We start from the raw sequence: 18200 nt of genomic DNA on the forward strand, positions 1-18200 counted from the left end.
ATTTTATTGCAAGATTTTTTAATGATCCAGTACTAATGAGCAGAATTCTGATTTTGGACCCCCCAAAAAAAACAAGAGGTAAAAGAAAGAGACAATATAAACAAAAATTCAGCAAAGAGCTTCACAGCTTCAAGAGCCGAAGGTAACCAAAGAGTGCAGACATGGCTGGGAGTGAGTGGAGAGACGTCGATGGTCAGGCTAATAAGATAATATCTATACAGATGATTACAGCAGATATTTCCAATCTAGAGACTAAGGTGGAGGTGAAGTATTTAACGTCAATCAATGATTATGTCTTAAGTCTCTTCCACTTTGTATCAACATCTCTTTGCTCTTTATCACAAACTTTTCCTTACATGCCTCCTTATATGGAATGTTTTTTTTTTAATACTCGGGAATGTCCTATGTGTGGGTTTAAGGGAAAGCAGATGGAATGATAATTTTCCTGCTATTGAAATTATTCCAACATCTAGATGGAGTCTATGATGTGAAACAGACAGTGGTTAACGCATCTTGTTTTTACTCCTGTTTGAGCTCTGAGAGTGCCGACATTTTGTTTTTTATATTATCCACTATGAATGTTAATATTGTTACGGCCACAGCAGTGGAGGTGATATGGATGCCATTATCCTCTATAAAAAAAGGGCTGTGTTCGACAGGTGCTTCACCAGTGAATTGCATATAAAGGAACAGAAACCTATCAGGCCGCATCTTTAAAAAAAAAAAAAAAAAAATCACCAGCCCCTCCAGACCAGGAAGCAGAGAAAGAAAAGAGTAATAGCCTGAAGCATCCTGATAGAGCCTGATCGGCTGCAGTGCTTTTGTTGAAGAGGAATCAATCTCCCTGTTCCCATATTGGCTATTCTACATGTTAAATTTAGCTTTAGCATTAAAAAAAAAAAAAATACATCATACAGAGCATCCCAGCTATTGGCAAAACTCATGAATGTTTTTTGAAAAGTGCTCACTGGTTCACAGGGAAAACCAATTTTGAACGACAAGCTGCTCCCTGCTGATTGGCTGGAGGATTTGCTCCAGATAAAGTGAGCAGTCCTCTCATTGGCTCATGGAAGGGACAGCTTAAGCTGTGATTGGCTGGTAAAAAGGAAGATGGGCGGGAGGTATAACTCATGAGGTCCAAATCTCAGTCTACAGTGTGAGAGTTAGCTGGTGGGGTGGTCGATCAGACAGGAAGGCATTTGCAAAAAAGGGTGGGGATGGTGTCGAGGAGGGGCGGCCATTTCTTATGCTGCCCGTCTATCCAGCGATCTCTGTTGCTGTGGTAACGAGCTTCTTGCCGTCCCAGACGGTCTTGAACTGCTCAGGAACAGGGAGCTCCGTCTAAGAGAGGGAGTAAGACAGAAAACGTGTTGAAATGTATATTTCACATGCTTGTGATAAATAACAAAGGCTAAGTCTGGTAATATTCTGTCTTTCTTAATGATAAAAGACCAAAACCAACAATGTGTTAATCCGTCTTTCAATACTGACTTATCCTGTTTTACATTACATACAACCTTTACATCCTGCCTAAGCTGAATCCCACTAGGATGGACTCCATCAGGAAAAAGGAAGCAAGACTGGCAAAAACAGCTGAGCTAAAAGGAGATGCATCTAACATGGGGAGTATCCCAGCATGTAGCACAAGACCGGTCTAGATGGTGGCAGATCATCGAAGCCTTATATCCCACCAGGGGCGAAGGGATTAAAAATAAAAAAGCTAAACTTAAATCTTTAAAAACCATCTCACAAATTTTGATTTAATAAAAAAAGGCAAATTCTCTAAAACTGCTGGCAAATGTAACTCACAACAAAATAATGCATTCACTGGGGGACAGTTATTGTGGGATTCGTTTTGACAGTAATAAAGATATAAAATATCACTAGACTTATCCTTTAATTAATCTTTCAAATGTCCCTCCTGAAAAGATACTCACAAATTCTCCGTCATTGTTGGGTACCAGGATGTTCATCTCTGAGCTCTTGGCACTGACGATCTCACAGCTCAGAGAGTCTTTGCTCAGGTAGATGTGGCAACCGTCCGTCTTGTTGATGGAGATAGTGGGGACCTTACCAATCACCTAAATACAAAAAAGACAAGAGAATTTACCTCCCTACAATACATGTAATGGCTGCCCACTGGAAAAAGTTGCATTTATATCTGCTGTATCTAAATGGGAACCACATTTCTCTGCCCTCTGTTCTGATCAGCTATCAAGGTTTCCTTAAGCAAATTACAACAGTGAAGCTGCTCTGTTGCCAAAAACTGAGCAGCTTGCATTGTGTAACTACATGAATATAAATCAGCATAAAAAACAAAAACAACTAGAGGGGGAGACGAGAGCAGAAATCACTGGGTGTATTTTGCATTTCATGATATCAAACAGCACACTGAGTGGTGTGCCACAGATCATTCCTTGTGTCTGTTTTAGTCTCTTTAAAACAGCATTTTGTTCTTAAACTGCATGTACATACCTGGACCTTGACATCCTTGCAGTTGATGATCTCTACGATGCCTACGACATCATCAAACACCAGGCCCGTTTTCTTACAGTTGTCTGAGAGAAAAAGTACACGTCATGTAACTGTAAGAGTCGATCTATGTTAAACCTCTCTCTGTTGCTGTACATGTATATCATGTCTGTCTGTCCAGTGTTATGAAAATAGCTCAAGTACTTAACTGCTTCTACGAGCTGTGTATCAAAACCACTGCTGCTGCTCTAACTGAGGCCATGACACAATAGCTAACTTCCTATTTTCAGAACACCGGTATGCATCTGTCCCTTTCACCTCACCCAGTATCTTTGTCTCATGTCTCACCTTTCAACACTGCCCCAGTTTTTTTTTTTCCTTCTTACCTACAGTGATGGAGTTGATTTTTCCCTTAACCTGCACGGTGCTCTTGTTACACTTGAAAGCATAGACCACTTGTTTCAGCTCAGTGTTGTCGATCACCAGGTCCTGCACCCCCTCTTGGTTCTCCTGCAGAGGACAACAAAAAAGTGTGAACAACGAAATAGAGCTGAGGAGCAAGAGTTGAGGAGATAACGTTAGATTAAAGCAGGATGGAACAGTGAAGTTACTATAAAAAGGTTAGCTATAAAAATTAAAAAATTATAACAAGTAATTCTCAGGTAACATTTTAGAGAGAATGAACCAACAACTTACCACTTTCCACTTCTTCCCCTCCAGCTCCAACACAGGGGGCAGCGTGCGGGTCGGGGTGGCAGATGCAGCAGGTCGGGCAGTGGGAGAAGCGAAAGGTTTTGGTCCGCTACGTACTGGAGCACCCTGAGACCTCAGGGCAGGATTCTTATGGGTCTTCTGGTCGTCGCCCACATGCTTCAGGCCTGGATAGGTCAAGGAAAAAGGGAAATTCATATTTTTTATAACCTGAACATAGTGAAGCCTCTTTTGAAACTAACTCCACATACTTGAAATTAATTCATATACTATATCGGTTACTCTGTATGCAATCACGACACCTCTGGAGTAAGTTTGCTTCGTGTTCTGTCAACGGAAGGATGCAATTAGACACTGGGGTGGCACAGACTGACGCGAGCACATGTCCGCCTGAGTTAAAAATGTCTCCACAAAAAAATGTTGGTGTGGCTTTGTGAATAAACTTTGAAAAATATGTATAGGAGGAGAGACTAGAGGGAGTCCCTGGTGAGTTCAGAGTCAGAGCTGAACACAAACACACAGGGGAGGAAGGGTGAATGAGTCATTTGTTGCACTTCGCAACCCTCACCACTAGATGCCAGTAAAACTTACACAATTAACCTTTACACGTAGCAACAATTCATCTGTGAAAGCACTTTTATATCCCAAGTCAAAACTTCGACCATAAAATGATCAGCGGTTCCTCCAACGCTGGGCACTGATATTACTCACCCTTGGTGATGTCGGCTCCCTTGTTGAGGGAGGCGAACAAAGCGTTGCGACTGTCGGCACCAGAATCACCGCCGCCGCCGCTGACGTCCATTGGCGGAGGAGGAGGTCCAGGGGGAGGTGGGGGAGGACATCCACCAGCAGGAGCACTGGGGGGAGCTGCAGAGGCTGAAGCTATGGGACCCTGAGGTGGACAGAACATTTGAAATGCTGTAAGTGACGCCATCTAATGTCACAGAATATGATTCAACTGACCTTTTTACAGTTGCGTAATTTACAGATACCATAATCCGATAGATATCAGTGTTTTCACTGAGGACAGATGAAGAGGGTAATAACAGAAAACTGCTCTGTCCATTAAAGCAAGAAGAGGACCCATTTTTTATCAAAACTACTGAAAGTAAAACATTAAAAAAAATGAAATAAGCATATGGTTAAATATGACTTAAAAATACTGATGCGGCTGCTGATGTCTGCTGTACAGAGTCAGAGTTTAGAAACACACCTTCTGAGACATGCTTTGGAGCGATTATGCAAGTAATAAAATTTGCTCATTGGCCAAACACCAATTTTATCCCCTTCACATTCATCAGGCGTGCAGACAAATGATAAGAATAAAAGCTGGCTTTGATTTTGTTTGCAATCGCTTTCCATCATCATTGCCTGCATTTATCAACATGGTACAAAATTTCCCATCTTAGAGGATTTCTGTGTCGTAGCTCGTCTACCAGTTTCAGTTTGGTTTTATTTCATCTCTAATCTCATTTTTGTCAATTCCACATTTTAATTGCTACTGGAAGAGCACGTCACTAAAAGACTGAACTGTCTGGCAGATGTAAAGTAAATCCCTGTCTGCAACTGGCTCAACATACATGAGATTAATCTTTTGATTGCTTGAGAGTTGCTATTAAAGGCGACTAACACTTCACTCTAAGTAAGAATAAGTTGCTTTATTAATGTGGGTTTATTCTTCATTCTCAGTGAAGAACTTTTCCACTTGAACGTTGGCTATTTAGATGATTTTGTAATTCTTACACTCTTGTTCCAGGTGAGTCCGGTGGTGTGGTGCTTTTTGATGTACTCTTGCAGCTCAGTCCAGATGGAGACATAGGCCTTCACCCAGTCTGCATGTGACTTGTCCCTGTGAGGAAGAGATGGAAACAGCATTGTTCATTGATCTTCTTTTCACTGGTCTCTGCATCCTACAGGAAAACAGACCCTCCACACACCAAAAAGAACCAGAGATTTACTACTTAACATAAAACATGTAACTTTTTCTAACCCACATTTATCACCAATTCCCAGATGTCACACTGTCTGAACTGACCGTTTTGATCCTGTCTTGTATTTGTACACAACATAATGGTTTTGCATTCAACTCCGCAAAGAGCTCACAGACAAATTTGAATGAGAAAGAAATTGAAAAAGCTGTTTCTGCTCAACAACCAGCACGAACAGGCTGATTATTTTCTGACTTCTAACTTGACTGTAACTGAAGTCTGCTCATAAACTACAAAAGCTTTGATTTCAGGTCTAGTTACAGGAAGTCTAGCACTAGCACACGTCAGCGTGTCGTATGGCAGTGCTGACTCAGTAAAACTGAACTTAAAAAAGAACCTAGAGGAAGGAAAGATGGAAGCCAGATGGTCTGAGCAAACTGCTTGGCTGCATATAAAGGTTCATCTGATTATTTTAGTAATCACCGCCTTTCAAAAAGCAAATGACGCAAAAAAAACCCCCCAAAAAAACCAAGAACAAATGGAGTGTGTGGACCACTTCACTGCTGCAGACAAAGTAGGAAACAATATAATGAAGCTTACTTTTCCTTGAACTCCTTAAGCACACGGTTCGTGTAGAACATGGCGGCATCCTGCATCTCTTTAACGTAGGGGCATGGCTTTGGAGCCTGGGACACAAAGAGTTAGAGTTAAAGGAGTATGGAGCTAAAGCCGGGGAGGTGATTAGCTTAGCTTGGAATAAAGACTGGAGAGAGCCAGGCAAGCTTTTGTCCCTGCTTACAAAGTCCAAATATGGGGATGGTGATGGTGCAGTTGGTAAGACACATGCCTTTGGTGTGAGAGACCCGGGTTCAATTCCTCACGGTGACACATCCACCAATGTGTACCTGAGCAAGACACTTAACCCCTAGTTGCTGCAGAGGCGTGCAACCTCTGACATGTATAGCAATTGTAAGTCGCTTTGGATAAAAGCGTCAGTTAAATGTAATGTAAATATAAAGACTGTCTCCAGTCTTAGCATAAAGACTTGAACCTTAATTCAGACAATAACTTAAGTGCAAAGCTCTAGCTTCCTAGTTAGTGTGCAAACATGTGGTATCTAAACTCACAAAACACATATTTCCCAAAATGTAGGACTATTCCTATAAATATTACATAACATAACTACTCCCTTTATTTTTAAACAGAAACCCTTGACTTATATATAGACATATATACTGCTTTTTATATCCACATTGATGCTGTACCAACAAATATTTTTTCCTCAATTGCCTGCATGTACATAAGTGTTATTTATTTTTTTTACACTTTTGTTGCCCTAGTTTTAACTGCATGTTGTTTTATATCTTCCTGTAAACTGCTCTTGAAATTATGAGTAAACCGAGTTGCGCACTACAGTAACAAAGTGATGAAAGTAATACATTCAGTTCAGAGGCTAAGAGATCTGAACATAGGTGTACAAAGAATGGATGCATCCATTATGTGTATTTCAAAACCTGATGTATTATTCATAGAATTTAAACAACAAACAAAGAGTTAACCATCCAAATTGTAACAGTGAAGCTCTGAAGCTGGTGGCCTTGTGTCTGCCAAGAAACTGTTGTTCACCAGACAGCGATGACAGAATCAAAGAGTGGCTTGTTTCCGGCCATTACACAGCCATTTATCTGCCCACACATGCAGAGTCACTCTCAGTAACACACAAACAACAGTCCCAAAAAGCCTCACTTCCTGACGGTTAACCACTCCCAGTCTCACCATGGCGACCCATCCGAGGGCTGGCACGCTCTCGCTCACGGCAGAGAGGTGGTTGAAAAACGGCGAGCTGCGGTTCTGCTCGCGAAACGTCTGCACCTGCTGGATCGCTTTGGACACCGGCTGCAGGAGAGTCGTCAAAACTGCCTGAACAGGAAAGAGATGACAAAGTTTCACAGTTATTAAAACTCATATGGTAGATTAAGTTCAAGTTTTTCCCCCTTTGATATAGTGACTTTGTGTACACCAACATTTTCTTGTTAAATGTAAATGCTCTGTAGGGGGAGCCAGGGATTGAACCGCCGACCTTCCAATTAACGGCCAACCCGCTCTACCTCCTGAGCCACAGCCACCATGTTACAAATGAAGTCATTTTTTCCTTCCAAATCTAAATGTCTTCCATTTTCAGCAGACATGCCTTTGTCTAAAGCTGGATTTATAGTTGTAATGCAAAGCCATTTAGTACAAAAATGCAACTAGCAGCTTTAGATATACAAGGGGACCGCAAGAACTGGGGTGCTTGTATTTTCTGAAGTTGGACAAAGACTCTTTTCAGAAATGTATCTAGCAAAGCCATTTCTCCTTATCTGATAGCCATGATCCCCATTCGCAGTGACAGAAAGACCACCATTAATCAGCAGTAAGTAATGAAAAAATGCAAAATGTACCTGTCTGTGAGTACATGGCCCACTGATGCTTAATATTATGAAGCAGTACATAGTGCAGAACATGAAGTCCAATAAATACTACAATCCACTTCCCCCGAATTCAAATATAGTTTTGATTCAAAAGCTTGTTTGACCAGAACACATTTACGTGTCAACAACAGCACTTCAACCATACTGTACATGAAGCCGGCAACTGTTTATCCTTTGACAGTTATGTCTCTAGTGACCGAGTCATTTGCATCTACGTGTACATTCATTTCAGATAAAACCAAAAATATTTCAAACAAATAAGCCTGTGTTTAAAAAAAAAATAAAAAAATTTGATTTTTAATATATTATGTAGGGAGGAAACAAAGAGAAACGACGCCATGATAGAGAACCTGTACAGCAGAGTGAAGGCATTTAGGACATAATGAATTATACAAATTGATTGATCAATGCCGTTCAGTTAACTGAGACTTTAAACTCACATCAGAGGGCTTCTGGGAGGAGGAGGCTGTTATGAGGAGTTTTCTCTCGCAGGAGAAAGCCTGCTTCATCATTTCTGCCTGGAACAGAAGAGAGGGAATTTAGTTCAACATATCTTAACAGAACGGGCATCCTGGTGTTTTTGTATGCTTTTGCCCTCTTAAATTCAGTAACAATTACATATCTAACAAAACAAGCGAACGACAAACATGCACACTACACTTGTTATTTTAGTCTTCAGTCTGGTCAATTTTGTTCATTTTTATCATAAAATTTTGTGTGCCATTTGGAGTAAATATATAAAAACACAGAGCCTGACTGATCCTTTTGGTGGTGTCTCAGAGTGAGATAACTGACTGTTGTTCACTGGCACATTTTATACAATTTATTATTACACTGTAACTTACATGTTTCTGGACATCACCCCCGATCTGCTGGCTCAGGGAGAAGTACTGGGCCACGGGACCGCTGACGATCACATCAAAGGCTTCGACATACGCCGAGACAGCTGCAGGGAAGAAAACACAAGGCATAAAAATGCATTTTGTTTTAAAAAGACCATGTTATAGAAAATTAGTTAGGGCATAAAGATTTTATATTAAATCTGTAATATTTAGTATATAGATGAATGCAGTATAAATCCAATAAAGCACTATGGAGGGAATTAAATGAAATTTTCATTGACTGATAGGAGTGAGCTACTCACTAACTGATGTCAACATCCTAAAGAGTTTACACTTCACAGCAAAGACTGTTGACATCCAAACTACATTATTTGTGTGCAGCAGTCTTGTTTAACTCCTTGATGAGGAAGGATAGTCAAATATCTTTATTGGTAATGTTGCTGAAGAAAAGATCAAACTCAAAACTTTATTGCTAAAGGATAGGAGGTCAGGGGATAAGGGATTTGTCATCTTTGTTTGTCTGAGGAGAGGCTGTACTGAGCGGCTGTGGCAGAACAGATGTGCTGTGACTTGCGATAACACGTTTACCTGATTTCTTAACTAAATAAAGCTCTGGTATCTACTCTGACTAATGCACAATTTAAGTAATCCCACTCAGAGACACCATTCTTGATAAACCCATATATCCAATAATTCCATAATGATGATACTTGATGATCATTTACCTCCCCCAGCAGAATCTCCAGCGTTGCCTCCAGAGCCTGACATGGACTCCAGGCGACCCACCGCCACCTCCAGCCGCTGCACCAAACTCGCCAACTCAGCCATACCTGGGAGACAAGGAGAAAGCCGTGGAGGAGGGAACAATGGAGACGAAAAGCATGAGCTTGAGGGTTTACTGGTTCCTGGTTACATTATACTTCCCTGTTGTTGCTGCAATGGCAGCACTGTTACGTGCAACTCTACAAGCAGGGAGTTCTTCATTTCAAAAGCTCTTAATTGGTGCAACTGGCTACATACAAAGACAATGACTCAATGAAAATATAGCATTAGATTAAAGCTTAACTCATAATATTATTACACAAAATACAGACCTACAGAACTTCACATCCAGTTTCCTGTCTTCCTTATTTTTCTACCTTAGGAAAAATCCTCATATTCCCCACTATATTATTATATAATCCTTATCAGCTCTTTTCAACTTCCTGTGTTGTCATTTGTCGGGAGGTCGGCTGTTCTTATTCAGCGAGGAGGCACAGTGGTGCTTTCTTTTCTTGTAGTCTTCTAATTGGGGACTGAATTACTTCTGGGACACAAGGGGAAGGCAATTACTGCAATTAAAAATATGCTACTTTGTTGTGGCATAACAAACAGCAGTGCTCTGGATCCACGGCACATTTTTACTTTGTCCTACAAGGCTTCATAGAAGCATGTGTAACTGCCTGCAATTAGATGTCAAGCCTGGTGTCTTTATGTCAAGTCCCAGATGAATGACAAACGAAAAGCATCAAATTCTCACATTTGAGAAGCCAGAAACCAGGGAATGTTTTGCATTTTTGCTTAAACCTATCGATCGAGTAGTCAATTAATCATTGTAGCACTGACACACATTGTGACTATGATTTTATTACAGTTGTTCCCAACCCTTATGGCTTGCGACCTATTAAAAATGACCATTTGTGTCAACTTCTGACCCTTCGTCAGCACTTTCAGTAAGTGGGTTCTGACCAGGTGATTTTTGAGTTTGTGTAGCAGAAAAAAGGTCTTTGCTCTCTGCTTTCTTATCCTGTTAATCATCTCGTTGCCCCTCAGATTGATCTTGCAGACCCAAAAAAAGGCACATTTGCTAATTTTAAGAATGCCTTTTTTGGCCTTGTAATGAAAATCAATTAATTCTACCTTTACACAGGCTGAGTAACAAAAAAGAAGAAAGAGTGTTTGTAAGCGGGTCATGACTTGCTGAGTAAAAAGGTATGTAGATCATTAGCAGTTACTGCAGACTCTCCGCAGAGTGCAGACCTGCCCTGTTATCCCAACTATGTCGATTTCAGATGCTCGTATGTTTCAGTTTCAAACTTTAAAGGACAGCAGCTACAGTCTAAACATAGTCTCTGTCTGTGAGATTCTCCTAACGTAACCCTTTTAAGTACAAGATTAACTAACTTGAATCCCAGTCTAGCATAAGCTTGCACTTACGGACACACACACCTAATGAGAAAGGCTAACATAACATAAGACGGCTGTAACCCGACACTGCCTTCATTTGTGTGACGTCTCCAGTCTCAGGTACTTACACCTGGCTGACAGTGAATGGAGTCACACAGGCCACTCTCTCTAATGAGTCCAGGCAAGATAAACCTGCTGCCACTGTCTCGCTTTCACTACAGAGGGACTGAACTAAATCTTCAGATATCTAATGACAGAAAGAGCGTTTAACATTTTAGGCTGTGATAGATGAAGCTAGACGCAGTAACTTTTGGTATTAAAAGGTCGGGTCAAATTCATAATCTTGTTGTTTATACCTCTAACAGACCGTTCTTAAATTGTAAATCACATAGTTTGACAATGTGACCATTTTACATTCAGGCAAAGTTCTTGTGCATCTTCTTGTGTTTAGACAACATTTAACTTGTGAAAAAAAGAGAAGTTTCTCTGTCAAAGTAGGTTCTCAAAAAATATACCAATACTAGAAATTCAATATCTGGTCAAATTCATATTCATTCATCTTGTTTATTTCTTAATAGCTCCAGATTTCAACCCTAATTTTACAAATGTATTTAACTGCACCCAGGTACTGTAAAAAAAGAAAAAGTACTGTTCAAATCTCGGACATTATATTGGGACTAGTATCAAAACAGGTCTGGGCTGGCGGATGACATTTTGTTCCCGCACTAAATGTTTAAGTCTTAAACCTTAAGGCTATGCATTGCTTACTCAAAAGTTGCTAGAAGAGCATCATGACTCCAACTTGCGAGTGAGGCCAATATTAATCATGTTGTTAGCAGGATAATGGTACCTAAAAGCAGGGTGATATAATGTGTCAGCCTTTATTAAGTGCAACTGTTAAGTCATTTCAACAGGAGATTGTCAGCAGCATTAAATTACTATAAACCCATACAGTTGACTGGAGCTACTGCATGAGAGGTTGCGATAACCTTGTCACATTTAGAAACAAGACAAAACATTGGTACTATTCTTAAATGGTAGTCCAATTTTAAAAAATGCATCAACTTCCCTTTTTCTGAGATAGTTGGTGGTAAAATAAAATTAGATCATAGCAGAACACACATCCCTACTACCCTTGACCTAAATGCCTACATGTTCAGGGCCAAAGTAGCGTTTACGGTGTACCTGCAGATACCGGAGTTCAACTTTTACATTTCCTGGTCTCAGCTGAGAGATGACTCACCAGGAACACAGGAAGGGAGTGGCCCCTAAAAAGGTGTATGTGGAAGTAATAGACCAAAAAACAAGCACCTAAATGTGTGAGAATACTGTAGATGACAAAGTGTACCGTTTATAATAACACTAACAAGCTCTCAGTTTAGATTCTGGAGAACATTTGCTGAAGTGCGCTAAAGTAAAGTGACCACATATGTTCAAGCCAAGTGCTGACCATCAAGGAAACTCCACTCTCTAGGAAGTAAAAACAACTTTCCAGAGACGTGAGGGCAGCCACGACTCAAGCCAGGGAATCATGCCTTTCATAACACAACATTTTCCTTGGATTTAAGCACCATAAAAAGGCAAGACGGCCAAAACTAGAGCTTGACTGCTATTTAAGAGGAGGAGTAACCGGAGTCTACAGCAGCCTTTTTTTACTAGAATTTAAGAAAATGGATAAGTTTGCATAAGCTTGGACCCTTATAGTTAAAGTACACGTCTGGTTATCCCATAAAAAGAACAAAACTATTGATACAGAAGTATTGTCTGCATATCCAGAGCCTGATATCTTTCCTCTGTGCTATAGAGCTCCAAAAACTATTAAAAACATATCAATGAGCCCCACCATCACACTGGGTGACATGTTCTTTTATAATAATGAACGCCGGCACGGTAGTTTATTTTCAGTCAATCCCACATTCATCATATTGTAGCTGTTATCACAGCTGATAACCCAATAAATGCCCCAGTTAGTCCTGCTGGGAGTAATGGTAGCTAAACATTACAGTGCTTAGCTGTTATATATTATTAAAATTAAAGTATACAGGGTGGCCTGGTACCACACCTGCCTGTACCATTAAGACACACCATCTCCCACCTTTACTGTCTCTCTTCAGCGGTCACTATAAAGTAAAGGCTAAAATGTCCCAACACTACACATTTGCAACTTGTTTTGCGCCACAGACAAGGTAGGGAAGTCAGAAAGTATTAAACACAGACTAGGGCATTGTTGGTTTTGATCTTTTCATGGGATTTGTTGCCAATAAGGAAAATATCACCAGCTAAATGTCACACTAAGAACATTAAACAGTGATGAAGGCCACAAGATCAACTTGTTTTACAAAAGTATTAATACATCAGTGAAGTAAAGATCTGTGTAATTTGTTTTGCAGAAGGGAGCGTGCTACGTTTTGCCTTTTAACATCAAGAGCCCCTGATCCACAGAAAGATGCATTTACACCTGGATTACATTCACTTCCTCTTCATTACAGATCCTGCTGGACTTCCTCCAATATGCAAAACCCCGCCAACTGTATTCATAAACCTACTTTTGTGGAAATATGACAAGCACATTCTGCATAGAGCAGCATCAGCATGCAGGGGCAATGAAGTAGGTTAGGCCTGTGTGGGGGTTTGTGCCTTTTTAGCCTGGGGACGTTGAGACATAAAGAAGGGAGCGTCCAACTCGGTGTATGTGCAGCCTTTTCTTTCTATTTGCACTGTATTAAAACACCCCACACACCTTCTCGGCTTTGTCGCAGAGACAGAAGTAGGCCAGAGCAAAGGGCGGTGAGATCTAACCTTCCTAGACAGTCTTACTTCGGTGGGCTCAAGCCTCCTACAAATCAAGCTCAAGCCGCTGATGTTAATGCGATCACTGGGGCTTCAGTCAGACGGCCGAGGGTGCTAGCTAGGCTACAGCTAGCTAGCATAACCCGGTGGGTGTCGTGCGGAATTCTGTGTCCCCAGAAAGTCTCCCCTCCAAGCCTATAAACTGTTACCTATAAAAATAATATTTCACATGAGGGGCGAGGAGATACTTTTAACAGCTTTGACTTGTCCCCCAATCAACACACGTTGTCCCTAAATAACGTCAGCTTGTTCTAGACTGTTGCTTCATCGATGAGGAAACAAGTCTGCCGGGGATACGAAATGTGTCAAAACACCATCGCAACAATGAGAACGCTGGCTAATGTAACTCCTGTCAAACTGTTTCACAAAAGCAGCATTAGTGTGTACAGTATTAGCTGGTGTATGCCACCCCCTCCCTTCTCCTCCCTGTTGAGTGTCTGCTGTCTGTTTCGGTATTTCCTGGATTTTCTCTCTCTTTCTCTCTCTCTCTCTCTCTCTCTTACACCCCTCCCTGTGTTAGCTAATGTTGCCCTAGTCTGCAGGGGGAAAAAGAAAGAAGTTTGTACATTTCAGCGAGCTCACGTCTCTCGTACCACAGAAAGAAGAAGTCTAAGTAAGCAAGGATAAAAACATTTTTTAAAGATCTGTGTCTGGTTATCGGAGAGGCGTCAGCTTTTAGCAGCCGCGGTTAGCCGGGTGTGTTAGCATCACACCGATTTCAATAAATCATTTCTGAATGATTCGATGTCGCGGCAAAGGAGACGCGTTAACGGACGTGTTGTCGTCTCTTTCGCTTGCTTTTTACGCTACAGCGAAACCGTTAAATGCGCTAATGTCAACAGTTGCATGTCGCTTACCTGCTAAACTGGTCAAGCAGTGATTTGGTTTTTTTGTATCGCTGTCAATTCCGCCGTGGGAGTGTGCAGTGTGCAGGCTCACAAGACAGACTCGCTTCGTCTTTTTTTTTTCTTCCTGTATGTCAGTGAATTTACCCAGCTGTCACCGCGCCGCGTTTCCGCCCTTGTTCGCGCAACTAATTCCTTTCCCATATAAGGAGTGTGAGAGGCAAGAGGGCAGCGCATATAATGAGAGGAAAGATGAAACAACCGCTTTCCTTCCTCTATACAGAGGCTATGCGGCGGAGATATGTCATCGTGACATTAATTTCCCTTTAAAGAACATACCAATGCCTTTTAGAAGAACAGTCACATGTAACACGTTCTGAATATTATGTATCTGCAGGCTAGTGCAGTTTGCACAGGAGCACCCCTAGACTGTATGGGAGCATCTCAGTGTTGTGTCTTGTGCTCTGTCGTGCTTGAACATGTTTGCAGGGTTGTCCTTGCCTCTAAGAATTCAGCATATGTCCCAGCTGAAGGTTTTTCTCCAAGGGTGCATTAGACTATTCTCAGTAAACTGGAGTTTCAGTCACTGCATTTATTTAAAACATGAATCTTATGTTCTAAAGCTGTCACACATGCAGGTGACAGTGCCAATCCGCAAGCAAGCAAGATTAATGGCGCTTTCCAATGCCCAAAAGTATTATCATGTTCAAGTAAACTGTCAGTAAGTTTGACTAATAATCAAATAATCTATTTATTTGTAAAATGTCAGAAAAAAAGTGCCCATAACAATTCAAGAGCCCAAACTGACATTTTCAAAATGCTTTTCTCCAACAAACTACAACCCAAAGATAATTTAAAACTATATCAAAACAGAGAAAAGCAGCAAGTCTTCAGTTTTAGAAGCACGAAAATAGTGAATGTTTAGCATTTTTCCTTTAAAAAAGGACTTTTTGTGACAAATTGTAGACAATTATTTCTCTTTTGTTCGACTGTCTATAAGCCAAAGTGAAATTAGACCTTGTTGGAAAGTCGAAATAAATAAAATCAGCATAAAAGTAAATATTTTCTACGCTGTCATCATGGGGTGAAATTACATAACTAAAGCGGCCTTCTTCCATCATCAGTTGTTATGGACACCATCATCTCACACATTGTGTTAATGGAGCAGCAAAGGACAACCATCGAGGTTAATGGGCTCATAAAAGTCAATGAGATTGTGAGGGAGACGTATGAATGTGAGCATGGGTTAATGTTTCATCTGAGGAGGGAGAGTCTTTGGTACAGTACTTTCAAAATACTGTAAAGACAGCTCTCACAGATAAAATTAATGCCCTTACAGTACAAGGATGCATTTGGCATGAAATATTGAAAATGGAGCACATACTTTAAGGCACAATAAGAAACAATGCATCACACTCCAGTGAAACCTAGTGAGAAAGAAATGCTCGTCCATGATAACTATTATCAACAGTTTTGGCCCAAAAAAATTCCTTTGGCCAAAAAATGTTATAAAAATTAAGTCATCAGCTAATCTTGCATGCGTTACCCCATTTCAGGCTTCTACTATAACTTCATAGTCTACTGTTCTTGAGTATATCAAGCATCACAGGTCTGTAAAAAGGACTTTGATGAAGTCCCATGGCTTAAAATTCACAGTGTCACATCACATGGTCCTTTTCGTTTGACTCTGCATGTTGGGACAAAGTGTGAGTAAGGACAAACGGGAAATAGGAGGAAAAGGGGAAAAAAAAAAGTCCAGTTTTTGCCACAAGCTTTCATCAACCGAAGCAAGCACACATCTCTCAGAAAACTCAAGAACTGAAACATTTTTATTTTTTATGTTACAGATTATCCAGTTGCATCAGGCCTGGCCACACAGAAGGAAATAAAAAGGTAATCCTTCACTAAAACATCTTTTAAAACATCTTAAATTAAAACTCCCTTCAATTAACAGTTTCTCCATATTTTCTGTCTGCCTTCACAGTGGACTCCATCAGAGTCAAGGTCAATTTACTCACTTATATAAATCTTAAAAAATAAAATTAAAAATAAGGCAAATGTACATGTAACAGAAGAAATACTGAATTTTTTGTTGTCAAATAGGTAACAAATTATCCTTCAAAGTTGTTTTTTTTACTGCGAGTTTTGGGGGAAAACGGTACACAGGTAAACAAAATGAGAGTGAAACAGCATCAAATGATGCCATCAGTGTTCAAAAGATGAGATTTTTCAGAGTTGGCACTTGGGTGCACTAGATTTTAATTTGCCTCACACAAGGTGGCAAAAGATGGACAGATAAATACAGCAAGTCTGAATGAAGTATTTTTAAAAGAATCTGGCCTGACGTTCACTGGGTGCAGCAGAACTGACATCGGCATGAGATGACTTAACAGTAAGCAATAAGACATGTTTTTTTGCAAAAGTTTGCTTACCTCACAGAGTACAAGTTGAACGGTTGTAATGACCTTTTAACATTCAACAACCAAAGAAAAGGGGACTTACAGGCCAGTTTCACACGTAAAGCAATCACACACTGAGATGTTGCATGGAAGAGTCATTTGGTTCAAGTTTTCAATCAGTGCAGAAACACCCGTCACTGCTGCAGATACACAGAAGAAACAAAAGCAGCTTCTGTTTGTTCTCTTCTATGTTCTTACAGCCTTCCTTTGAGACCTGTTCCTGCTGCGTTTATGGCAATCTCCTCATATTAACCTTATGCTCTTATCCCAGTTGTGGGAAGAAATCATTTGTTTGTGGGGTTTAACACAGTTTCAGGTCCTACTGGACACACAACTCACTTTCATTCCTAGAGGAAGTTTAGTAATACCTGTTTTAATGTCTAATGTCTGTCTTGATCATGTCACTCATACAGATTTTTTTTGGTGTATTTTTGTAATCCTCAAATTGAACTAATTGAACATTTGCCAAAAGGAAAGCAAGCAAACATATAATATGGTCGCTGAAATTGCACCCCCTCATCTTTTAAGTCAACGAAATTAAGTATTTCATTTATTTGGAATGCAGTCAAGTCCCGTGTTTAGGGCTGAACCTTACAACTTTAACCATCATAGAGCTCCCGTTTTAACCAACAAGAGACAAAATAAGACTGAAGCTGACAGACATGAAATCAAAGTGCATCGACATCTAATCACAGCCTAAAGGTTGGTAATAAAAAAAAAAACAACAAAAAACTTAAGTGGTCTTCATGGTTCAAGGAGTCATTCCATTAATGAATAATGAAGTGAGTGAGGAAGAAGTGTTCAGTCCATCCTATTCGTTGTCTTGGGAACTTCTCCTCATTATCAAACCAAACTCATTAACGTTGTGTATTCCAGTGTGTGTTCCAGTGATTTAATCCACAGAGAAGCCTTCAGAGTAAAAGCGAGGCGTTTTTGTTTTTTTGAAAGACACCTTCTGCCTCTGATCGACACAACTAACAACACTGTGACTCTTCCCTGGGTTAATAACAGAAATAAAAATGTATAAACTGCTCTGAACAAACATGTTTTGGCTCAGCAGCCAGAAAAATCTACACATACACCCAACATACAAAACGTGCAGGCGATCATTCCAGTATCAAATTATACCAGAACTACTTTCACTCTTCATGCACATATTTTTTTTCTTTTTTTGGAGGAGGAGTGTCCATTGCTGTTGGTAGCTCTATTTTGGTTGTGTTTGGTTCTTTCCAAAGAGTCACCGTGTTTGGCCTCTTAACAAAAATCATCAGAGCAGAGTTAACCATTGGTTTTAACATGGCAGTGTTTGGTAGCATCAGGGTTGACCTGGAACAGTGTGAAAACGATGTCTTTGTGTGCGTACATGCGTGTCTACAAGAGGCAAGGTGTGAGCGAGCGTGTCAAGTGGCTGGTTTTTGTGTAAATGAAGCTTCTTTTCTTTTTTTTTTTTTTTAAA

General features: G+C 40.4%; 1 protein-coding gene across 1 annotated transcript; it reads right to left on the reverse strand.

The window, feature by feature from the left end:
• Position 1: 1 nt before the first annotated feature.
• cap1 (CAP, adenylate cyclase-associated protein 1 (yeast)) lies at positions 2–14451 on the reverse strand. The gene is made up of 13 exons (XM_046059722.1): positions 14298–14451; positions 9150–9254; positions 8428–8528; positions 8023–8100; positions 6888–7031; positions 5712–5797; positions 4927–5032; positions 3895–4075; positions 3169–3350; positions 2859–2982; positions 2476–2558; positions 1938–2081; positions 2–1341 (listed from the first exon to the last, which is right to left on the reverse strand). Exons 2-13 carry the CDS (start codon positions 9250–9252, stop codon positions 1258–1260), a joined length of 1416 nt encoding a protein of 471 aa, XP_045915678.1. The 5' UTR covers positions 9253–9254; positions 14298–14451; the 3' UTR covers positions 2–1257.
• Positions 14452–18200: the final 3749 nt, after the last annotated feature.

This window comes from Micropterus dolomieu, linkage group LG09, assembly GCF_021292245.1.
Source record: "Micropterus dolomieu isolate WLL.071019.BEF.003 ecotype Adirondacks linkage group LG09, ASM2129224v1, whole genome shotgun sequence".
Taxonomy (NCBI): Eukaryota; Metazoa; Chordata; class Actinopteri; order Centrarchiformes; family Centrarchidae; genus Micropterus; species Micropterus dolomieu.

Bases quoted from the DNA above. Each gene is read 5' to 3' on its own strand.
- cap1 (XM_046059722.1), bottom strand. From the start codon at position 9,252: ATGGCTGAGTTGGCGAGTTTGGTGCAGCGGCTGGAGGTGGCGGTGGGT. The intron at 7,032-8,022 runs GTGAGTTTAAAG...TTTCCTGTTCAG, and splicing joins CCTCCCAGAAGCCCTCTGAT to GCAGTTTTGACGACTCTCCT. The intron at 5,033-5,711 runs GTAAGCTTCATT...TCTTCCTCACAG, and splicing joins CTTAAGGAGTTCAAGGAAAA to GGACAAGTCACATGCAGACT.